Here is a 26,787-nt window from a genome sequence, read left to right on the forward strand (position 1 = left end):
ACATTAAAGTTTCGGTGACACCTGCATTAAATGTCTTCTATTCTAATATCGTCTTACCCTTGGTGACATTTTGTAATGTCAACATAAGCTATCAACATTGACTTTATAATTGTCACAAATTAGAGATTTCAAGACAATAGAAAATATTAAGAAATGTTCTTTTTAATGACACTTATGTGTGTCTTATATATTTATTTATAATGACATTAAAAATTATCACTACAAGCAATTTATAAAATCAATTTAAAATGTCATGTTAACCAGATTATTATGACATATATAAATGTCACTTATTTTAATTTATATGAATTAACATTGAAAAGTGTCATTATTTGATATTTATAAAGATGTTTTCAAATATCTTTTTATTAGTTTACAATAACATATATAATTTTTACGTATTAGTTTTGATACTCCATCAAAACACCAAAAATATTATCATATCACACTATAATTCTTGTCGATAACAAATTAACTTGAAACATAAATAAAAACTTTCATGGAAACCAATACACAATACATGATTGTTATATTTGTCTTTCCAACTTACAAAATTTTTATATCTAAGTGGCTATGCACCAAATCTATTTAGTTTTAGTATTAGCTAGCAACAAAGTGTAACAAAAAAAAAATAAAAAATCAGTAAGCTTGTTCCTAGAATATCTTCAACCACCTTGTAGAGCATCTTCAACCACCGCATCCTCATAAAGATTCAATATTCATTGTTTGTTACCTGCAAACACAATTTACATATTTGCATAAGCAAAACTAAAAATAAAAATGTAAAGTGGATAATAGGTAAAATTGATTGAATACAATATCAAATGAGAAACAAATCATCATTTATCCAAACAAACGTAATAAAAATATTCTTATCAATCGTCTACTGAAAATATAACTGATATATGTTTAAATGATGTAATAAGAATTCAAACAACAATTTATTGGAAAGCTGGAATATCACACCAAATGACAAGTTCTCTGCCATACTATATCATGTTCACTTGCATGACATAATTAAACAAAGTACGACATAATCACACAAATGACAAATTTTAGTTAATAACTTATAAATTAACCAACAAATTCCTAATGTATATAAAGTGAGATGCTACCTTGTTATGAATACGGTTCTGCATTTTTTTGTACTTGTAGTCGCTGATCGTGTATATGCCTCATCTTGAAGTCAAAAACAGGTTTTTCTAATTATAATTCCACACATAGGAGAGAATCTGCCATAAGTGGTCTTTACGAAGATATTTAAAACATATGTCAATCTGTATTTATTTAGATTTTCTCATTTATTCTAGAAGAAAAGGCTGGCACCATTTATATCATATGACATTGTTCATAAACTCATGTGATGATATGATAAAAATCCTATCATATCTTTATTTATATTTTAGAGATATATCATAATATTGCATGGATATGCATGAATCTAGTTCTATTATACATTACAATTATACATGGACTAGAACTCTATTCCTATAAATAAGGGATCTCTAACCCTTATTAGGGTTGTATTTTTTCCATAACATCTCTCAACCCTTTTTCTTACACATCTCACCTATGTAATTTAAACGTCTTTCCCATATTTCTATCTCTAGCAATTTCATACATTTACTGACTTGAGCGTAAGGTAATTTATTTGATGTGAAATTTTTGAACGCATCATCATGCATCAAGAATCTTTTTAAAAAAACATGCATTTATATTAATAATCACACGATTTCACCCCTAAGCTTCTTGCACTTTGTTTCAACTTCTAAAACCCCCACCCCAACATAATTTTTTTTTATCTAGACTCCAATACTGATCAATGTTGCATAGATTGGAAAATTGTAAATGTGTGACATCAATGATCAATCTAAAGAATTTAGAGAATTTATACTGTGTTCCTTGAGATAATAAAAGAAGGGAAAATAAGTTTTTTAGTCCAGTAACTTTACCGCATTTGGGTTTTGGTTCATTAATTTTTCTGATGTGGGTTTTGGTATACTAACTTTGCATTTTCAATGTTTTTTGGTCCAACTGCATATGTGTCAGCTTTTGATTGGTCCACGTCATTATTTTGGACCAATCAAAAGTTGACACGTATGCAGTTGGACCAAAAAACACTGAAAATGCAAAGTTAGTGTACCAAAACCCACATCGGAAAAGTTAATGGACCAAAAAACACTGAAAATGCAAAGTTAGTGTACCAAAACCCATATCGGAAAAGTTAATCGACCAAAACCAAAACATGGAGAAGTTAATGGACCAAAAAACTTATTTTCCCATAAAAGAATATTGATTGATCTTGGGTTTCATTTGCAGTCGAAATTAGGAGGTACGTAACTTTTCAAATAAAAATAAGTTGGCACAAAAGGAATTCCACCAGATTTGGATATCGAATTCCAAACACATGAAAATTGCTTCTTCAAAAGCAAATATTAGTCCAAACTTCACTTAATCAAGAGTAAAAAATCCCATTAATATCCATGCATCACATATTATTTCCTTCAAATCAAACAACACAAAAACTACATATAAAAAGCAAGATTATATTTTCAGAATCATACCCAAAGATCATTCCTGCTAGGCTGTCTTGGCTGGTTTGTTAGTTGCTTCCATGAACCTGCAGGTGCACCCGATTCAAAGTTGTGTTCCTCCAAATTATATTGATACCTTTTTTTTCTTAGTTGTAGTCTGTGAGTTTCTTAGATTAAATTTAGGAATCTATAAAAGCATCTATTGCCTTGCCAAGAATGGTGAAAAAATTAATGCGAGAAAAGGACATTCGCTTTGGTATTTTTGTTGTTGACATCATTTCCACTCTAACATTGCCACCAAAGAATGTCAAATAGAAAATAAGATGGTGCATAAATGCATGTCATTTTCAGGATGAAGTATTCATCTCTGTTTCTAACAAAACCAGATAAAACTTCTGAAGTTAGATTCTGATATGTATAAGGATCACATAAACAAACAAACAACTAGTACTGGCCTATTCTGACCTCCAAAGCATTCCCAATGGAGCGGTTGCATCCAGTCTCTAAGTGCAGTGTAAAATTGTCCAGCCTTGTAGACATTATATTTCAGCCTACAATAATTACAGAAAATAAGAAGAACCAAAATACATGACAAGAATGACTTTGTACGCTTAGCCAACCAGTTACCATGCAAGGGATACGCATAAAATTAATTATATGGCTTCAAAAACAAATGAAGATTATGTACATGTCAGTGAACCTCAGATTTGATTACTCACCTGTTCATTAATTCTCGAGGAATTCAACATTTCCGGACATAATCGAAAAGCTTCAACGCTTGGGTTGCTAGAACAGTGGTAGGAGATGGCTAAGATTGAAGAGTGGTTCTGTTGCCCTGAATTTCGGCTACACAAATTTGCATTCTTATTTATTCGATTAGTTTTTTGTTCTCGTATTTTAGCAATGAAGCCCGGGTTTTGTAAATTTTGAAGTAAAAACATAGTCTGTGTTATTAATGAAGTTGATTGTTTCATATTAATTCGTAATTTATAATTGTCAAAGTAATCCGTGACCAAGTAAAAACCCTAAATTTTACTAGTGTTTCCTTGTCTTGTTAAGATAGATAGTTTTTGGTTGATTCACTAGTATTAGTTTTGTAAATTGGTTGTTCTTTTCTATTGAGTATTTTTTTTCTGAGGCATAGTACAAGTGTGATCGCTTGTGCGTAATTAGTTCATTATTTTATTTACACAAACACATTTGTGTGTTAAATTATTCCACTGCATTATGCTTGTTTTTTTTTCCAGAAAGACAAACAAAGAAGGAGAGATTGAAATGAAACATGATTTGCATGAAAATTTCAAGACATGATTCATTATAATTATTTTCCTTTTTTATTAGATTATTCATTAAAGAGTTTTGCCTTTCTAGAATATTGAGTTCCTTAAAATCTAGATTTAATCTCTTATATATTAGTTTCCTAATTAAATTACTTTGTTTATTGTGTAAGAATCTATTCAAATAATTATTTCAAAACTAATTAAAAAAAGTCTTTATAAATACTGAAGAATAGATGTTGCGCAGGTGTGGAGTTAGCATGAGAAGTACCGCATATAATGAAAGAGATTGGAAGCTTGTAGATTATTAAATAAGCCATCCATTGAGATCTTCACTTGTTGTTGTGACGTGTTAGAGACACTCGAATACAACATTCGTGCAAAGTGTTGTTTGAACATTGGTTTTGTTGCTTCGAATTTCGGCTACACAGATTTGCATTCTTATTCATTTGATTAGTTTTTGTTCTCGTGTTTTGGGATGCAGTTTATTTCCTAACTTGTTAAGAAAGATATTTTTTTCTTTGATTCTCTATTATTGGTTTTGTAAACTGACTATTCTTTTATAGTGAGTATTTTTCCATGATTCATCGCACAAGTGTGCTAACTTGTGCATAATTAATTGTTCTTTATTTTATTTGCGTGTTAAATTATTTTGTTGCATGTTTTCGTAGGTGTTAACAATACCATACACTACACTTAATTACTCACACAAGTTATTAAACCACAAATATGTAAGGAAAAAATTCTTTTAATATATATTTTCCGCTATTGGCAATGATTGTTTGCAATGTCATCATTAAAATTTTCAATATGATATATGGTATACAATTTTTGATATGATACGGTACATCACACCTGTATAAAATGGAGTTCAAGCTCGGATTGCAAGATCGACATTTCTTTGAAAAAGGATTCAAGCAATCAAGCATTCGAACATTCTTCAACTTCATTTGACGAAGTCATCAAATTAAACTGACAATCACACTCTTTATAGTTTTTATTAGATCAATTGTTGATCATTTTGTTCTATCTGATCACACTCTTCCTTAAGAAAGATTTGTATTGAAAAGAGTGTTTTAAGTCAACAGATTGAAAGTATATATTGCTGTACTTGGAGTTTCGTCTCAATAAGGGTTGTTGAACCAGGACGAATTGAGTTTCAATAAAGGCTCTACTAATCAAATCTAGTGGAAATCATTTTAGAAACAAAAGAAAAGGATCGGTGACATAGAATCTTAGCCTTCGAACTTTTATAAACAAACTATTGCATCTTTTTTTTTTTTTTCTTTCTTTGTATTGTTATTTATTTGATTCACTTGTTTGATAGAATTAGGGGTGCTAACAAACCGAATCGAGCATAATAATAGTAAAATTTTAAGGTTCGAATTCGACTCGATATAAGTATATTCGAGTTCGAGCTCGATTTGAAGTTCAATAATTTCAAATTTTTTGGCTCGAGTTCGACTCGAAATATTTGAACCTATTTGTGAGCTATTGCTCGGATATTATGGTTCGAAAAACTCGAAATGTATATATATTTATTATATAATTATATTATATTAATTAAATTGGCTCGTGAACTATTCGCGAACTATCGAACAAAATAATTTTGGCTCGAGCTCGACTTGAAAAAAAGTTCGAACAAGTTCGAATTCGATTCGAGTTTGATAAGTTCGAATATAAATCTAATATTTATCGAGCCGGCTCAAAAAACTCAAACTTCAGGTCGCGTTTTATCCCGGCCCTATCAAATATTTTGTTTGCATCAGTACCCCTGATCCAAAAAAAATAATATTTCTACACTATCTCTGTCTTTAATTTCCCGAGTCAAAATTGATACAAAACATATATAATATTAAAGCACAAGTGTTTTAAATCTAGTAATAAGATTATAAGTATAAAATTAAAACAACTCTATTTATTAATACGAACACTTGCTACAAAAGTAAAGCAAATTTAAAATAGAAACAAAAATTAATTAACTCGGAAGGTGCGTAAATGCATGGTTGGCATCTGTCGTCAATTCTTGTAATTTGCAGTCCATATTTATACCCAAAGGCAGTGGCACACAAATAGAGAGAGGCACTGCAGGCATAAAGGGTCGATGGAGAAGATGGAAATGGAGGAGAATTTAGCTTCTAATCAACAAGGGAATTTCGAAACATCACTGAGCCAGCTGGAAAGAAGTTCAAAAAAACCAAAGGGTGGAATCATCACTTTGCCATTTATCATAGGTACCAATATTATTCCAATCTTTTTAGACACACTTTCAGTGATCAACTAAACTAATATTGCCAATTTTTGCTGAATGTTTTGTGTTGGTTGGTTAATTGGTTGCAGCAAATGAAGCCTTTCAAATGGTAGCCACCATTGGTTTGATGCCAAATATGATATTATACTTGATGAACGAATACAAAATGGGGGTGAAAGATGCAAGCAACTTGATGTTTTACTGGTCTGCCGCTTCCAATTTTAGTCCACTTATTGGTGCTTTCGTTGCCGATTCATTTCTTGGTCGTTTTCTCTGTATCGGAGTTGGATGCATCTTTACTTTCTTGGTAAATTCTGTCATTAATCTCTTGTACGCTTCAACAAAAATTCCTTTCATTCATAAATTTTACCGTTTTAACCCGGATTCATGAAAAAACATTAATTTTTATATAAAAATTATCTTGTCACATAATTAGCTAGAACATTGTTTAATTGTTTTTTTTTTAATTTATAAAAATGTACGTATAAGTGTGGTTGGAGAATGGAGGTATACAAAATGAGATTTAGAATTGGATTTGGGTATTTTAAATTGATAAAATTAAAATTTCATTTTCGTGTTTGACAAGAATTTAAATGTAATATGAATTTTGATTAGGAAATTAAAAATAATATTATCTATGTTAAAAAATTTGCATTTCTTATTTTTAAAATTATTGCTTTACTAATAATATTTATATAAATACTCTTTTTCTTTTTTTTTATTGTAATATTTTTATAGAAGGCTTAAAATTTTGAGTAAGTAGTATAAATTTAATTTTAAAAATAATTTTATTAGTTTTAAAACTCAAATCCCAAGAAATCTCATCAATTTTGTGAGGATTTTGCATGAAATCTCATTGAATAACAATCTTTTATTTTGAAATCTCATTTTGTCAAACACCAAAATGGTATTTTTAATTCTAAATCACACCGAATTTCATTCATGTTAGTCACCCCGAATTTAATCTAATTTCATGCTATCAAACACACTGTTAAGTACTGGTACATATTATCCTCACTTTTGTGTCACACGGAAAGATTATTAAAATCACCTAAAAAATAGCGACTATGATGTTGGATTTTTACAAATTTTTTCCAATATATCAGTGCAAGTTTTGAAATTTTATATGGTATGTTGAGTTGATAATTTTATAGATCAAAATTTCTAGTGGCGAAAAGTTAGTTAAAATGATAAATTTGGTTTGGTTTGTTTGTTTGTTTTTTTTTTAATTACAATAGTTGAAATGATAATTCAATTTATGAATTTAGAATCAGGCTGAAATTATATATATTTTTTTAAAAAAATCAGTACAATATTATGAGTATGCTTATATTTCGAGGAAATGGAAATATTTGTGAAAATCATGAGTTCATGACAAACATATATATAGCCGAGGCATTAACTTCTCATTTTCAATTTTTTTTTTCTCAACGCTCTCTTATCTTCACACTTTCCAATACATATAGCCCATTACTATTCATTTAGAATTTCATAATTTTCCGATAGAATATAATCTAGTACATTATATGATGATTTAATTTAATAACATCAACCGGGAATATTTTTACACGATTTTTGAAGTGTACCATAAACATTGTTATTTTTCAAACATGAAATGTCACATGCTCATTAAAAAGATCCATCAAAGGTGTATCATAAGTTGAACTGAAGCAAGTTCATTCGGCTTATTTACTTTTCTTGTATGAATTAATGTTGATCAGGGGATGGTTCAACTATGGCTTACGGCTATGATTTCGAGCGCAAGGCCAAGGCCGTGCTCTCTCTTGGCTCAGCCCTGTGAATCCGCAACAACTGGACAATTCGTGCTATTGATATCCTCGTTCGGCTTAATTTCCATCGGTGGTGGTGGAATAAAACCATGCTCCGCAGCATTTGGTGCTGATCAAGTCGACAATAGAAACAATCCCAATAATGCCATGATATTAGAACGTTACTTTAGTTGGTATTATGCATCGACTGTAGTCTCAGTTTTGATCGCTCTCACGGGTATCGTCTATATTCAAGATCACATGGGTTGGAAAGTAGGCTTTGGAGTTCCTGCAATCCTCATGTTTTGCTCCACGCTAGTATTTCTCCTCGCCTCTTCGTTATACATTAAACACAAGTCTAACAAAAGCTTGTTCACTGGATTACTTGAAGTAATCGTCGTTGCTTACAAGAATCGTAAGCTTAACTTTCCATTGGATTATTCGAGTGGTTATCATCGTGAGGAAGCCTCGGCTTATGCATCTCCAACTGATAGATTAAGGTATCATGGCTTCAGATTTGGTGTCATTAAACTAAGAGATGTTATTGACTATTTTAGCCATCTAGATAGATAGTGTGTTGTCTATATGTGTAGGTTTTCATGACCAAATTACTTGGAATCTGTTTCTGTTCACATTTCGTTGAAATATTTTACATTTCATTTCTTGTTTCAGGTTCTTGAACAAGGCCTGCATCATCAAGAATCCTCAGGATATATCTTCGACCGTCATTTCTTCTAACCAGTGGGATCTATGCACAATTGAACAAGTTGAGGAGCTGAAAGCACTCATCAAAATCATCCCTTTGTGGTCCACAGGGGTCATTGTGTCCTTAAACATAAGTCAAAACTCATTTCCTTTGCTTCAGGCCAAATCAATGGACAGGCACATCATTTCCAACTTTCAGATCCCTGCAGGCTCATTTGGGATGTTCGCAATCATCACGATAGCTATTTGGGTCGTCTCATACGATCGTGTAATCATACCATTGGCATCCAAGATTGCAGGCAAGAAATTCCATCTTGATCCCAGACTAAAAATGGGAATGGGGATCTTCCTCTCTTGCTTGGCCATGTTAATTTCTGGAATCATGGAGCGTATCCGGAAAAGAAAGGCGATCGAGCAAGGATTACTAAACAATCCAAGTGGAGTCGTGCACATGTCGGCTCTCTGGCTCGTGCCACAACATTGCTTTAGCGGTTTAGCAGAAGCCTTGATTATAATCGGCCAAATTGAGTTTTACTACTCCGAGTTTCCAAAGAGCATGTCTAGCATCGCAACCTCCTTGTCTGGTGTCGGGATGGGCGTTGCGAACTTGTTAGCTAGCGTTATATTGAGCAATGTGGATAAGCTAACAAGGGGAGGAGGAAAAGAGAGTTGGGTTTCGAATAACATCAACAAGGGTCACTATGAGTATTACTACTGGCTACTTGCAACTTTTTCTTCCATAAATTTGTTATATTTTCTTGTTTGTAATTGGTGTTATGGACCTAGCGGCGAGAAACTAGTGAAAACTAGCCGCGAAGGGGATCGATTATAGTAGGAAAATGTGTTGTTATGATCTGTCTGAAGTTCACGTAGTCTGTTGCGGTCCCGAGCATAGATAAACGAGGACGGTTGTCATGGTTCAATTGCTCTTCATGGGCCTCATGGCTGATCTTCAGTCTGAGTTGGGCTAAACGATGTTTTGGTAGTATCCGAGGATCTAGAGTGTCGAGCTAAAGGTCTCTGACTCATTCTTTTGTCTTGAATATATTGTTGGAATTTGCAGGCATTGAACTTCTGAAAAGATCAGCCATGAAGAATAAAGTTTTATAATTGTTATTATACTCCTAGTTATTTATCAGACTGAAGGACGATAAAGCTGCATTTGAGGAATACATTGTGTTTGCGATTATAGTGTTTGTTTTTTTTTGTTTTTGTTTTTTGTTTTTTCCCTTTTTGAATAAATGATTATAATGTTGATGTCAAAATATTGTGTGATATTGGTTTATGTAAGGTGATAAGAGGCAAGTTTATCTTTTTAAGAGATTTGTTGTCTGGGGTATTGGCAATACCGTAGACAACATCTAGCGGAATATTAAAGCACGAATAATTAAATAAGACAAATAAAAATCAAAGATAATTATGTACAAGTAATTAATATTTGTGCGCTTGTGCGGGTGCCTCAGGGGAAAATAATAACTAGAAAAACGTAAATCAGTTTTACAAAACAATACTATTGATTTTTACGTAAAATGAAAAAAGAAAAACCAAATTTATCAACAAGTTGAGAAATCAAATTGCATCCTAAAATATCCAAAATAACAAAATAATCAGATGCAAATTACGTATGCCAAAACTGGAGAAACAGAAAAGATCTTGAAACAACATTATGCACTAAGTGTTGTTTTCGATATCTCCAAGATGCAAGACAACATGGTATACAATAGCAAGGATTGTAGTGACCCGATAAACTACGGAAAATAAAATGGTACATCCAAACATCCAGTGGAATACAATTGGCTCTCAAAAACTAAGTGAAATATTGTTTATACAATCCCATCGAATAAAATACGAAAACTAGAATCCTCAAATCTCAAACTGAAACAGAAACAATGCCAACACCCGAGACAACTGCAACTAAACGTCCGCTACCAGCTATTCCGTCCAACCTGAGCCATTCCCAATGGAATGAGGTATCCAAGACAAAATACCGAGAACATGAGCGATAACGGCCAGTACAAAAGTATGAGTATACACATGCTATGAATGCTAATGACATGAAAGGGTACCAGAAACCTATCACAGTGAAGCTCTTGCTCAGTCAAGGGGCGCCCTGGAACGCTGGACCGTCGCATAAGGATGTGGCTCACACACTAGAAAAAAAATGTGGATATCAGTGACCTGATCCCGTAATCCAATGGGTCAAACCATCCACTAAAGAACTCGGGGATAAGCGACCCCACTACGGGTTATACCAAGGTACATGCTCAACATGATAATGCATGCAACATAATAATCATGACATAATATATACACATAAATCATGTCATATAAACATGCAAAGATAGAACATGCATAATCAACAAGGATATCTCAGATAGTACGTCTGTACCTCAAATAAAGCAACTCAAGCTACCTAGCAACTCAGGTACTCAATTCCAAGCCTATAAGCAATTAATCACCATATCACTCTTTGCGTACTAAAACTCTTAGCTAGACTAATAGCTACTCACTGAATCTAATCAAAGTCTAGCATTATTACCAACGTCCATCGGCAGCCCTTTGATGATGATAGCCTTCAACTCTAGTCACAACTTTGCTACGATCTTGGTAGCTCCTCATCACTGTCTGGCCCTCGAGACGACGCCCGAAAACACAGCAACCCACACTAGAATGAGAGAAAGGAAAGGGGAATTGGAAAATGAAAATGGAAATCTCGATCCCTATTTATAGGCAACGATCGAAACTTTCGATCCCTAGTTTGGAGTTTCCGAATGCACTTCAGAACTTTCAATCTCCCCAATCGGTGCTTCCGATCACTTGCCACCGAACACGTGTCTTGTGATTGGAAACTCAAGCTGACGACAGAGCTCGGACCTTCGAACTAAGGGTTCGGAGCTTCTGAACTCAGCCCTCTCAAATCACAATCAAAATCCCATACTTGGCTGTCGGTGTAGGTTCGGATCCATCGATCTACAATTCGGAACTTCCAAACTGCTCAGTGCCTCCGATCTTATACATTGTCATCCGGCCATGTTTGGAGCTTCCGAACTGTCCCAATACTTGAGTTCCTTTGGACTATTTCTGCTCATTCTGAATCTGATTTTCAACTCTAATTATCCAAACGAGGATCCCATAACCATTTTTTGATCAATCAAACATGATTAGGAAGTTGATTGTCTTAATTAGGAAATCGGGCTACTACAATGATGACTACAGAAAATTCTTTGAATTCTTCAATGTTTTTTTTTCTGTGAATTCTCGTCTAAAGTCTTGTTCTCGTTTGTACGCAACAACCCCTAAATAAGAGTCTTAGTTTTGAAATGATTCCTTAGATAGAATCCAAAAAAATAAGGAAACAAAGTCTATTAGAAAAGGGACTCTTTTAGACACAATAAATCATATCTTGATAATTTATTTTGGAAGACATATCTTGATAAATATTGATAATAGTCTAGAAAATAACCAATCAAGATAATAAAAAATTTAAGAAAATATTCGATCTAGAAAATATTAAACCTCGAAAATATCAAGTCTAGAAATGCAAAACTTATAAATTAAATCTTATCAACCCACCAATTTTGTATGATAAAGAGGGACAATCCGATGGGAATAGCCCATTTTGACACCTCTAGGTGTGATACCCCTGTCCCACATGAGAAAAATAAAATATTTAAAATGAGTTTATAATGAGATACAATGAACTTCTATTGCAACTTGGGTTAATTATTTTCGTAAAGCGATGAGGAATACGAATTAGTTTCTATAAGGGCCCATTGTGCAGTCTCGCGAGAATGGTCCTGGGCTTGGGGCATGACAGAATGGTATCAGAGACGATCATTAGGGCTTCTCCAACCCAACAGCAAATTGGTGTAAAACGCCAATTTGGTGTTGGGTTCATTCCTCCAACCCAGCGCTATAATTAGCGCTATGTTGGAGGAATGCTACAGTGTTGCACCAAATTTGGTGCAACACTGTAGCAATAGCGTAGGATTTTTTTTTTCTTTTAAATTTTTTTTACTTTTCTTTTGTAATTGTATACGTTTGATTTTTTTTTTAATCTTTTTTCTTTTAAATTTTCATATCTTTAAATTTAATATATTTGTTGTAATGGTTTATTTTAAGATATTTTGATTTAAAATTTCAATAATCAGATTATATTTTTAATAAATGTACAATTTTTTAAAATTTTTTTATAGATAATTACATCACTTAATTGTTCTTTTATAATATTATATTAATTAATAAAATAATAATAAATTTATAAATTATAAATATTTTATGGAATAAATTAGTTAAAAACTTTATTTATATAATAAATAACTAAATTTATATTTTTAATTATAAAAAATAATATTGTAATATAAATATTAATTAAAATCTTACATAAAAAATGTTATGATACATTTTAAATAAACAGAAATTTGTTTAAAAAGACTGAAATTATAAAGGCGTCCTACTACGTTTAGTAGGACGGACATATTAAAACAAATAAAATTAAAATTTTTAAAATAATTCTTAAAATATATTTAGTTAAATTTTTTAATTCATTAATATTTCTAATGAATATTTATTTATAAATTATTATTTTAAATATTAATGATATTTAATTATTGTGTTTAAAAATATTTAGTGGAATAAATTAATTTATGTGAATAAAATAATAGAGAATATTCCAAGAATATTCTTTTTAGTGTAGTATTTAGAGTGAATGAGTTGGAGATGAATTTTGTATTTGGTGTAGGAATTACATTATCTTGAAGTTAGTATGACACCAAGATAGCGTAATGGGTTGGAGATGGCCTTAGTCGGTTGACCTCGGGAAATAAGTGCTATGCGGGGCAAAGTGCTACATGTGTGGAGCTACTTCTTGAACCTGCGGGGCAAATTGCTACAAGACGGGAGCCACCTCTTGAACCTATAGCAGTCACCTCTAGATTCTCGGTGCTGGTGGATCGAGGGCTCAGGTCATGACGATGACGTAGCATTTTGAAGAATGGGTGATTATGATATCTATGCCCCACATGAGAAAAATGAAAGATTTAAAATAAATTTATAATGAGCTAAAATAGACTTCTATAGCAACTTGGGTTAATTATTTTCATAAAACGAGGACTAATACGAAGTAGTTGCTATAGGGACTCATTGTGCAGTCGTGTAGATGCGGGCCTGGGCCCAGGACATGAAAATTGGTATTTGTTTCCATAGTCTATCACAACCCTAAATCAAAGGTACCGGAGATGTATATTAGGTTACATTTAACTGTTTTTAAATGCGTGATCTTAGGTTCAGATTGGTACCTGGTATATAAACACACACTAAACATAATATCAGTATGACTTGTAGATAAATACAGAAGACTGCCAATCATGTTGCAGTACATGGTGTTGTCAACATCGTCCGCAACATCATCCTTACCCAACTTTTTACTAGAGCCCATCGGTGTTTTCATGTTCTTAGTGTTGTCACTGTAAAACTTTTTCACCAAATTTTTAGCATACTTACTTTGGCACAAAAAAATACCATCATGTATTTGCTTAATTTTAAGGCCAAGAAAATAACTCAACCACCTACCATGCTCATTTCAAAAGTGGAAGACATGCACTCATCAAAATTATCAACATGCTTTTGAGAAGAAGCACAAAAAATGATGTCAGTCACATAAACTTGGCAAATAAGTATTTCACCTTTGACATTTTGAATGAAAAGGGTTTTTATCAAGCTCACCTAATACCATGCTCGCGGAGCATACTTCAAACCACAGAGTATCTTCTTCAAGTTGTAGACATGATCCAAGTATTGTGGATCTTCAAATCCCTTGGGTTGTTCCACATACACTTATTCACTCAAAATGTCATTAAGAAAAACACTTTTCACGTCCATTTGGTAAAGTTTAATACTCATATGATATGCAATAGCTAGCAATAGTTGGACTGACTCAATACGGGCACCAAGACCAAAAGGTCTCATCAAAATCAATCCCCTTAACATGTGTATTCACTTGAGCAGCCAACCTTGCCTTATTCCTAATTATTTTTCGTGATACATCATTTTATTTTTAAAAGTCCATTTTGTACCAATGATATTCCCATGATCAGGAGGTGGAACCATGTACCACACATCAATTCGGACAAATTTCTCAAGTTTTTCATGAATGAAATTCATCCAAAATTCATCTTTTAATGCATCATTGATATTCTTTGACTCAACATTAGAGATAAAACATGATTTCCTTACCTATGAGTACACACAACTTATGCATACTAACCCAATCATCTTGTTGTAGTCCACTTTGTCCTTCATTCGAGTTTGCATAGTCTCATGAACATCTCCAATAATATGTGATGATGGATGATTCTTCTGTATTCTACTTGGAATGTCATTTCCATAATTTATCACAACAACATCCTCGTCGCTTTGTTGATCATTCTCAGGTTCAGTTACAGTTGGACCCGGTGTTGTGCTTGATGTTGCAACATCAGAGGCAACACATGGATCTTTTAGTGGTATGGAAACTTCCAAAAGATCATCCACATCATCCTCAGCAGTTTTTCCTCTGAAATATGCAAAATAACCAAAAATTACGTTAATAGATTCCATAATTTTTCTAGTTCTTAGATTAAACATCCTATAGGCTCGACTATTCAAAACATATCCAAGAAACAATCATTTGTTACTTTTGGATTAAAACTTGGCTAGGTGATCTATATCATTCAAAACATAACAAATACAACCAAAACATGAAAGTATCTAAGGTTTGACCTCTTTTCCATGAGAACCTCATAGGAAGTCATAATAGAATCACTCCTCAAGTACACATGATTTGATATATTACAAACTGTATTCAAAGCTTCTGCTCAAAATCATTTTGAGGTATTCTTTGAGCTCATCATAACCCTAGCCATCTCCAGTAATTTTGTATTTTTCTTTCGGCTATGCCATTTTTTGAGGAGTTTTTGGGGCAAAGAACTCATGTGAGGTGAATTTCTTCTCACATAACGATGAAAATAAAGAGTTCTCAAATTCCTTACCGTGATCGGTCCTGATTCTTCCTACCTTCAAGTTATTCAAGTTAGTAATCTTTGTGAGTAAACTTTTAAAAATATCAAAAGTATCTGAATTTTCTCTAATAAATTTGACTTATTTGAAACGTGAGAAGTCATCAACACATACAAAAGAGTACTTCTTATCTCCATAGATTTTTATTTCCATATGACCTATTAAATCCATATGAAAAGTTCAAGTCATCGTGTTGTCCCACAGTTTTGTAGCACGGGGTGCAACTTGCAAGCTTAACTTTTTGGAATGCACCACAAACATATAGAACTCAATAACTTAGATTAGGAATATCTCGGACAGCTTCAAACTTACTCAGATTTTTCTGTGTCTTGATATTTGCAAGGCCCAGCTTTTGGTTCCATAAATCAAGATCATTCATCTTCGTGTGCTTGCAGGCAAGTTTCTCTCCAAGTTGATGGAAATTGTCTGCTGATCTTGTACCTATCATCACACATATGTTTGCATTATAAAAAACTTCACATGTATTTTTATAAAATTTTACATGCAAATCATCATCACGCAATTTGCTAATGGATATCAAGTTTTAGTTTAGTCTCTCGACATGTATCACATTGTGAAGCTTTGGAAGTCCTTCCACATTCAATGTCCCTTGCCAACAATAATTTCTTTTGTACCACCTCCATAGGTTACTTTTACACTTTTTTGTTCAACATAGTCCGTGAGATGTTCTTTCGAACCTGTCATGTGCCGTGAGCTACTACTATCGAAGTACCAGTTACCTGTAGTGTTACTTTTTAAAGATGTATAAACAACAAAACACAAAAATTTAGATTTTGGTACACAGATTTCTTCACTGTGGGTATTTTGTTGGACATGCTGCGCCTGGTGTTCTGCAACACAGTGGGAAACATCCGTTTTGACTTCCAATTCATGTTGTCATTCCTGAGCTCAAAACAATATGGATTGATGTGATCTGGCTTGAAACAATAGGGCTTGATGTGACCTGGCTTGAAACAGTAGTGACATACAAAACGACATTTCCGTTGCTTTGGCATTTGAGTAGGAATACGTAATTTTGATGAATAAATCTTGATTGATGGAGCGATAGTGGGTATAGAAGTATTGCTACTTTATTTCATAAACACGGTTGGTATTGATGATTCTCCATCTTCAAACATATTGTTTCAAAACCAATACCAGTTTTACCATCCTTACTCATTATCAAAATAGAATCAACCTTAGTTTTACTCGAATTGATCTTGGAAAGTATTAGAGTTGCCTTTCAAGATCCCCCTTAACCTTTCAAAATTCAAGATCTTTCTTGCTCAGAGTTAATTAAATCTTGGCTACAACAGATTTAAAATCAAGATCAAGATCATTCATCTTTGTATGCTTGCAGGCAAGTTCCTCTCCAAGTTGATAAAAATTGTTAGATGATATTGTACCTATCATCACACACATATTTGCATTATCAAAAAATTCACATGTATTTTAATCAAACTTTACATGAAAATCATCATCGCACAATTTACTAATGGATATCAAGTTTTAGTTTATTACTTCGACATGTATCACATTGTGAAGCTTTGGGAGTCCTTCCACATTCAATGTTCCCTTGCCAATAATCATTCCTTTTGAACCACCTCCATAGGTCCTTTTACACTTCTTTGTTCAACATAGTCCGATGTTCTTTCGAACCTGTCATGTGGCATGAGCTTCCACTATCAAAGTATCAGTAACCTGCAGTGTTAGTTTTCAAAGATGTATAAACAACAAAACAATGGAATTTAGATTTTGGTACCCAGATTTTCTTCACCGTGGGTATTTTGTTGGAGATGTTGCGCCTGGTGTTTTGCAACACGGTGGGAAACATCCGATTTGACTTCCAATTCATGTAGTCATTCTTGAGCTCGAACCAATAGGGCCTGATATGACCTGGATTGAAATAATAGTGACATACAAAACGACGTTTCCTTTTCTTTGGCATTTGAGTAGGAATATGTACTTTTGATGGAAAATTCTTGATTGATGGAGCGACAGTGGATGTAGAAGTATTGATACTTTCTTTCACAAACACGGTTGGTTTTGATGATTCTCCATCTTCAAACACACTATTTCAAAACCAATACTAGTTTTAGCATCTTTACGCATCATCAAAATATAATCAAGCTTAGTTTTACTAAAATTGAACTTGTCAAGTGTAATTGACCGGGTGCGCCCCTCTGTCTCTGGCCCATCCGGCCTCAGCTCTTGGGGCCCGCGACCATACTCATGGTCTTCTCCCCACCTGGAAAGGGGAGTTTGTTTTCCTCCCCAGGGATAGAACCTTGGACCATCAGGCATATATCCAAGTTCTTATCATCCCTGGTACCACTTGAGCAAGTAAGGGCGCTCATTTTCGTAATGGACCGGGTGCGCCCCTCTGCCTCTGGCCATCTGGCCTTAGCTTTCTAAGAATTTCTTCGTCACAATCCTACCAGCTTTTTTCTAGGTCTTGAAGTTGGTATACAATCAGTTTGATTCTAAATTCATCTACGTATTCTAAGGATTCAAAAAACTGATCAAGCTCTACGAACCAACTTCTACAAGCAATAGCATCTTATGTACCCTTCAAGGTTGGTGGACGATATGTCTGAATTCTCTCCAAACCTGCATGCATGCCACATCTTTAAACTCCACTGATCGGAAGCTCCGATCTCCACTTTGGACGTTCTGATTTCCACTTGTTCGTACACTCTTGACACCTCAAATATGTATGGCCTAACTTCTTATCACGTTCTTATCCCTGTTCGGAAGCTCCGAACTATGATTCTGCTTCTGATCACTTTATTACTTGGTTCGGTGCTTAATTCCAATCCGTACTTTGGAAACTCCGAACTCTTATGAGGGTCCGATGCTTAATTCTTATTTTCTAAACTATTAATTTGTAACGTCCAAAACTTTATTGGAGCGTTACTCAACATACATACTTAAAAATTTGTGGGAAATTAAAAAAATTTTGCGGAAGCATCATCTTCTTTATTAAATAAGAGTGTTAAAAAGTGCACAAAATAATGAAATAAAAATTCAAAAAGACTTTGCCAAACATGGCCAACAACTAGAAAATCAAAACTTATTTTCCCATCAAAAACATAAAATTGTTTAAACAACTTTCATTCATTAGTCTCGCATTCATGCATCGCCCGATGGACCGACCCCTGCCTCCTCTTCATGTCCACCAACGTAATCATCGATGAAGGTATCAATGTATTTGTTAACTTCATCATTCAAGTATAGTGAGTCTAAAGACTCAGCAAAAAAAATGCATAAAAAAGATTTTTCTAAAACTTTAAGCGAGAAAAGCTTTAACATAGTCTTTCAAGTAGAACTTGACATAAATGCATCTTGATGAAGCCATAACATAAAACATTTAGGGGTGATGAAGTATGTGTATTGTGGTAACCGTCATAATGAGTCATTCATAATTTCTGTTGTACAACAAGCATATGAAATTACGCCCGTAAATTTTCATTCTTTGGATAGCCGCTCCGGAGCTCATCCCGAAGTGCATACCCCGTATAATAACCACAATTCCCATAAATCATCAAAATATTTTCATGTATCGTATCATATCATGATTTATACACATCATCATCATTATTCCATAATCATGAACTCATAAAATAATGTCGTGCATGCATAAAACAATATGAGAACCATTCATGCATAAAGTTCTTCCAACATTTCATGATTTTTATGGAAAAATCGTTTTCATGAAGGTTGAAAACATAAACATGCATTACATAGTATAATTGGTCCACGTGAGTCATTCTGTCCGTCCCGAACATTTAAAACTTGAAACGTTTGTATAAAACCTCTTAAATATACTTAAGACATTTTAAAATAGCATAAACATGAATTTAGAACCACTAAAACAAAATTTGAAATTTTTGGAACAGTGGCATTCCAGACCATTGCACGGACCTATGTTCGGATGGGGCACGGACCCCGTGCCAACCTCCGTGCACATGAAATTTTAGAATTTGAAAGTCAGAGGAGGCATGAACCCATGCCCGGACACCCTTCCAGGGTCTGGAAACTTCGGGAAAAATTCTGCAATTTACGAATCTGCATCAAGCTTTCACAAAAATTCTGATTTTTGAGTTCCAAAATCGACCAACCTTCATAAACTTTAGATTAAAACAACCAAACTCAAATAAATCTTCAAATAACGCTTCAAAACTCATTCATCAATCCCTTAATTCAAAGATTTGAACCAAAAATTCATACCCAACACACTCAATCTAAAAAATTTGGATTTCAAACATCTAAGCCCTTATATCTCATCAAACTTGTATCGAAAACATCAGGAACGCCTCACGGTACACAATTAAACAAAATACTCATGAATCTTCAAGAAACATACATAAATCATCAACGATTTCATAGGGTTTATCTTTTAAAATAAATATATTCTTGAATGGGTTTCAAAACAGTAAAAACTTGCCTGAATTGATTGATTGAAATTAACCTGGGCGGAAAGGATGATCTAGCCTTGAGGCGAACGAACCCTAGCCTTGAGACGCAGCGTTTGAACGTGAAAAGAGGATTTGGGGGGAGAATAAACGGCGTCTTTAAACCTTATTTGAATAAAATATTTTCTTAACTCGTTTCGAAGTCTAGACTCGTCCCTACGATCCAAAATTAAATATCAACCTGGAAACTTTAAAATCATAACACATCACATAAAATTCTCAGGCATTAACATAAATCACATACTTAAAAATAACAATTAAATATTTTAAATAACATGCAATAAACCATATAATTTAAATTAATTTATCGTGATTAAGCTAGTGGACTCTTTGGACCTTAGAACTCTACCCTCCTTAAAAGAATTCTGTCCTCGAAATTTGACTTACCAAACAGCTCAGGATAGCGTGCTCGCATATCATTCTCGGTTTCCCACGTAGCTTCCTCAATAAATTTGTTGATCCATAGGACTTTTACCTTTGGGATCTCTCTGTTCCTCAAACTACGATCTTGTCTGTCCAAGATTTGAACAGGCATCTCCTCGTAGGACAATCCTGGCGTCCATTTCACTGGCTCATGGCAAATAACATGGGAAGGATTCGCCACATACTTCATCAGCATGGAGATATGAAAGACGTTGTGCACACCCTCCATGTTTGGAGGTAGAGCTACTCGGTAGGCTCGAGCACCAACTTTCTCTATGATCTCGAAAGGTCCTATATATATTGGGCTCAATTTACCTCTCTTTCCAAACCTCATAACACCCTTCCATGGTGACACCTTCAAGAACACATTGTCACCTACTTCGAACTCCAAATCTCTATGCTGCTGATCGGCATAACTTTTCTGTCGACTTTGAGCTGCCAACATTTTGTCCCTAATCTTGGCTATCACATCTACTGTCTGAGTCATTATCTCTGGTCCCAAAACAGCTCTCTCTCCAACTTCATCCCAATGTAAGGGAGTCCTACATCTCCTCCCATACAATGCCTCATACGAAGCCATGCCAATAGTTGCTTAATAACTATTGTTGTAAGTGAACTCCACTGAAGGCAATTTTGACTCCAAATCTTCTCCAAAGTCGATCATGCAAGCCCTCAACATGTCTTCGAGTATCTGGATCACTCGTTCTGACTGACCATCTGTCTAAGGGTGGAAAGTTATGCTAAAAGCTAACTTCATTCCCAAACCTCAGTGTAGACTTCCCCAAAAATTCAAGGTGAACTTATGATCTCTGTCTGACACTATTCTCGCTAGAACTCCATGAAATCTGATAATTTCCCGAATGTACAGCTCTGCATACTGATTCATTTAGAAATTATTCCTGACTGGAAGAAAATGAGCTAACTTTCTTAACCTGTCAACTATCACCCAAAATTGAGTTCATCCTTCGCGGTGTAACTGGCAATCCTACCACGAAATCCATAGTGACGTCTTCCCACTTCCATGTGGGTATAGGCAACGGTTTCAGAAGTCTTGCTGGCCTCTGGTGCTCAATCTTCACCTGCTGACATGTCAAACATTCACTCACAAATCTCATAATGTCTTTCTTTATACCTGGCCACCAATATAAGGATTGCAGGTTCTTATACATCTTTGTACTCCTCGGATGAAGGGAATACAGAACAGTATGGGCTTCAGTCATCACTTCTATTCTCAGTGAGTCTACTGTTGGCACCCACATTCTACCTTTGTGATGAACAATTCCATCTTTGAAAATATACAGTGTACCACCCTTAGCCTCATCTCTATTCCTCCATGCAATCAACTGTTCATCATAGGCTTGGCCTGCTCGAATTCTATCAAGCAAACTAGGTACTACTGTTAAGGCTGATAGAGTGCATACATCAATTGGTTTGGATACCTCCAATTTCATCCGCTAAAAATCTGCAATAACTCTTGCTGAACTGTCAACTGGTTCAATGTCACAGACTTGCGACTCAATGCGTCTGCTACTACATTAGCCTTACCTGGATGGTAACTAATGTCACAGTCGTAGTCCATCACCAATTCCAGGCATCGCTTCTGTCTCATATTCAATTCTTTCTGAGTGAAGAAGTACTTTAGGCTCTTGTGGTCGGTGAAAATCTGGCACTTCTCACCATACAAATAGTGTCTCCATAACTTCAAGGAAAATACAACTGCAGTCAACTCAAGGTCATGAGTCGGGTAGTTCTTCTCATGAATCTTCAGCTGTCGAGATGCATAAGCTATCACCTTATCATCCTGCATTAGAACATCCCATAATCCAATCTTAGAAGCGTTGGTATAAACCACAAAACGACATGTGCCTTCTGGAATTGCTAGCACTAGTGTTGTCATCAGTCTCTCCTTCAACTCTACGAAGATTTTCTGACACTTCTCTGACCACACGAACTTTACTCCTTTTCGGGACAAAGATGTCAATGGTAGAGCAATCTTGGAGAAATCCTGAATAAACCGCCTGTAGTAGCCTGCTAAACCCAAGAAACTCCGTATCTCTGTAGCATTTTTCAGAGTAACCCAATTCCGAACTGCTTCCACCTTAGACGAATCCACCTCAATTCCCTTAGCTGACACTATATGACCCAAAAATGCAATTTGCTCAAGACAAAATTCACACTTACTGAACTTAGCATACAGTTGTTTCTCTTTCAGAATCTGCAACACTATAGACAAGTGCTGATGATGCTGTACCAAACTGCGAGAGTAGATCAGTGTATCATCTATGAAGACTATGACAAACTGATCTAAGAAAGGTTGAAACACCATGTTCATAAAATTTATGAATACTGCTAGTGCATTGGTCAACCCAAACAACATTACCAAGAACTCGTAGTACGTGACCATAGCGAGTCCTGAATGCTGTCTTCTGCATGTCTTCATCCTTCACCTTCAGTTGGTGGTAGCCTGATTGCAGATCGATTTTTGAGAACACCATCGCTCCCTGCAATTGGTCGAACAGATCATCTATCCTAGACAAGGGATATTTGATTTTCATTGTAACGCGGTTCAACTCTCTGTAGTCAATACACAACCTCATTGATCCATCTTTATTTTTATCGAATAACATTGGTGCACCCCACGGTGATACACTCGGTCTGATGAACCCCTTATCCAACAGCTCTTGCAACTGTTCTTTCAACTCTTTCATCTCTGTCGGTGCTAATCTGTATGGCGCCTTAGAAGCTGGCTTAGTTCCAGGCAATAACTCGATCCCAAATTCAACTTCTCTGACTGGAGGCAATCCAGCCACATCATCAGGAAAAACCTCCGGAAAATCCTTCACCACTTCCACCTCTTCGAGTTTCGGTCACTGCATCTCCTGATCACTCGATAGGCTTGATAAAGAACCTGTACAACCCTTATTCAATAGTTGTCAGGCCTTTCCCGCTGAAATCACACACGTTGTGCTCTTCTTAGATGCAGCATAGAACACAAACGGTTCCCCATTCTGAAATTTCAGGGACACTGTTCTCTGTTTACAGTCTATGGTAGCCTCATGCTGAGACAACCAATCCATCCCAAATATCACATCAAAATCCGTCATCTCCAATACAATGAAATCTGCACATAAATCTAGACCCTGCATCTGAATCTTACAATTTCTTACCACACGGCTACTCTTCATTTCCTCTCCTGAGGGCAACAACAAACTAAACCCCGAGGACTTATCCGGCACAATTCTTGATTTCATCATAAAATTAACAGACATAAAAGAATGTGTAGCTCCCGTATCTATCAACACATTAGGAGGTAAATTAGAAATACAAATTATACCTGTGAAAATTGCAGAATCCGGGTAAACTTGGTCGTGAGTCATAGCAAAAACTCTTCCTTTAATAGGCTCCTTTGCTTGCGGGCAATCCTTGGAAAAATTTCCTGGCTTCTTACAGTTAAATAAAGTATTAGTCCCCAGCATGCACTGACCTGAGTGTGGCTTCCCATAGTTCTGACAGATCGGTATATTCACCGGCTTTGGAGCATTGGTGGTCAGTTGATTCTGCCCCTAAGGTCGCACCTGATTGGGATTCTGGCACTGTTGTTGTTGTTGCGGTCTCCTCTAAGCTGGAGCTTGGTACGGCCTCTTATGACTAGGCCCCTGCTAATCTCTCCCTTGATAGCTAACTCTCTTTGCCTGTGATTCTTAATGTCATTCATGTCCTTCTCAGATAGCATAGCCTCATCGACTGCTGCTCGGTAAGTGGTTGCCCCACTTAATCTGACATAACGGAGAATGGAGGCATTCAATCCCTCCATAAAATGATTCAATTGTTTAAAGATTGGGTTGGTTATTCCCGGCTGATTGTTATTCCGGCCGCCTGCGTGCGCTTGGATTAGCTGTTGAATCTGCTCTCCTTGGGATCTACTATGTTCTTGCAACAGATTTTCCAACCCGACCAGAAACTGGTTGTTCTGATTGTTCTGATCGCTCTCATTATTCGAGTTCCTATGGGTAATCATGTTCCTGATGTCCATATAGTCCACATACTTAATTATGTTTTAAACATAAACATTATACTTGAACATGCGTAACTCATAAATTGTAAATACTATCATGCATCTTAAACAATCCATAACATAAACTTACAGACATGAAGACGAAGCATAGGGTCGTGATGAGTATGCATGTGTGCGATGAATCCCAGAGCAAACTATTCTGATACCAAGCTGTAACATCCCAAATTTTATTGGAGCGTTACTCAACATACATACTTAAAAATTTAGGGGAAATTAAAAAAACTTTGCGGAAGCATCATCTTCTTTATTAAATAAGATTGTTAAAAAGTGCACAAAATAATGAAATAAACATTCAAAAGACTTTGTCAATCATGTCCATCAACTTAAAAATCAAAACTTATTTTCCCATAAAAAACATAAAATTGCTTAAACAACTCTCATTTATAAGTCTCACATTCATGCATCGCCCGTTGGACCGACCCCTGCCTCGTCTTCATGTCCACCAACGTAATCATCGATGAAGGTATCAATTTCTTCGTTACCTGCACCATTCAAGTATAGTGAATCTAAAGACTCGGCAAGAAAAATGCATAAAAAGGATTTTTCTAAAACTTTAAGCGAGAAAAGAATTAGCATAGTCTTTTATGCAGAACTTGACATAAATGCATCTTGATGAAGCCATAACATAAAATATTTAGGGGTGATGAAGTATGTGTATTGTGGTAACCGTCATAATGAGTCATTCATAATTTCTGTTGTACAACAAGCATATGGCATTACACCGGTAAACTTTTATTTTTGGGATAGCCGCTCCGGAGCTCATCCCGAAGTGCATACCCCGTATAACCATCCTATGAGCCCTGTTTGGATAGCCGCTCCGGAGCTCATCTCAAAGTGCATACCCCGTATAATCACCACAAGGCCCATAAATCATCAAAATATTTTTCATGTATCGTATCATATCATGCTTCATACACATCATCATCATTCTTTCATTATCATGAACTTTCATAAAACAATCTCGTGCATGCATAAACCAATGTGAGAACCATTCATGCATAAAGTGCTTCTTACATTTTATGATTTTCATGGAAAAATAGTTTTCATGAAGGTTGAAAACATAAACATGCATTACATAGTATAATTGGTCCACGTGAGTCGTTTTGTCCGTCCCGGACATTTAAAACTTGAAACGTTTGCATAAAACCTCTTAAATATACTTAAGACGTCTTAAAATAGCATAAACATAAATTTAGAACCACTAAAACAAAAGTTGAAATTTTCGGAACAGTGGAATTCTGGACCCTAGCACGGACCTATGTCCGGATGGGGCACGAACGTGCCAACCTCCGTGCACATGAAATTTTAGAATTTGAAAGTCAGAGGAGGCACTGACCCATGTCCGGACCCCCTTCCAGATTCTAGACACTTCGGGAAAAATTCTGCAATTTACGAATCTGGATCAAGCTTTCCCAAAAATATGATTTTTGAGTTCCAAAATCGACCAACCTTTTATAAACCTGGGAAGAACACTACCAAACTCCAATAAATCTTCAAATAACGCTTCAAAACTCATTCATCAATCCCTTAATTCAAAGATTTGAACCAAAAATTCATATCCAACACACTCAATCTCAAAAATTTGGATTTCAAACATCTAAGCTCTTACATCTCATCAAACTTGTACCAAAAACATCAGGAACGCCTCACGGTTCACAATAAAACAACATACTCATGAGTCTTCAAGAAACATAAATAAATCATCAACGATTTCATAGGGTTTATCTTTCAAAATAAATATATTCTTGAATGGGTTTCAAAACAGTAAAAACTTGTCTGAATTGATTGATTGGAATTAACCTGGGCGGAAAGGATGATCTAGCCTTGAGACAAAAGAACCCTAGCATTGGGACGCAACATTTGAACGTGAAAAGAGGATTTGGGGGAGAATAAGCGGCGTTCAGATGAGAGAAAAGAAAAGAAATTTTTGAACGCTTGAATTGTTTTGTGACTAATGGGCTCCCAACACGGCCCATTAGTTACATTTAAAGTCTTTAAAATTTGAACTCCCTAATTAATAAATTACACTGTATCAACTTTAAACCTTATTTGAATAAAATATTTTCTTAACTCGTTTCGAAGACTAGACTCGTCCCTACGACTCAAAATTAAATATCAACCTAGAAACTTTAAAATCATAACACATCACATAAAATTCTCAGGCATTAACATAAATCACATACTTAAACATAATATTTAAATATTTTAAATAACATGCAATA

At 35.0% G+C, this 26,787-nt stretch overlaps 1 protein-coding gene across 1 annotated transcript; it reads left to right on the top strand.

Moving 5' to 3' along the window:
- Positions 1 to 5,924: 5,924 nt before the first annotated feature.
- On the top strand, positions 5,925 to 9,368 carry LOC140878672 (protein NRT1/ PTR FAMILY 1.2-like). Its single transcript, XM_073282286.1, has 4 exons — positions 5,925 to 6,045; positions 6,152 to 6,369; positions 7,784 to 8,331; positions 8,504 to 9,368. The coding sequence occupies exons 1-4, from the start codon at positions 5,925 to 5,927 to the stop codon at positions 9,366 to 9,368; spliced, it is 1,752 nt and encodes a 583-aa protein (XP_073138387.1).
- Positions 9,369 to 26,787: the final 17,419 nt, after the last annotated feature.

This window comes from Henckelia pumila, chromosome 2, assembly GCF_033568475.1.
Source record: "Henckelia pumila isolate YLH828 chromosome 2, ASM3356847v2, whole genome shotgun sequence".
Lineage (NCBI taxonomy): Eukaryota > Viridiplantae > Streptophyta > Magnoliopsida > Lamiales > Gesneriaceae > Henckelia > Henckelia pumila.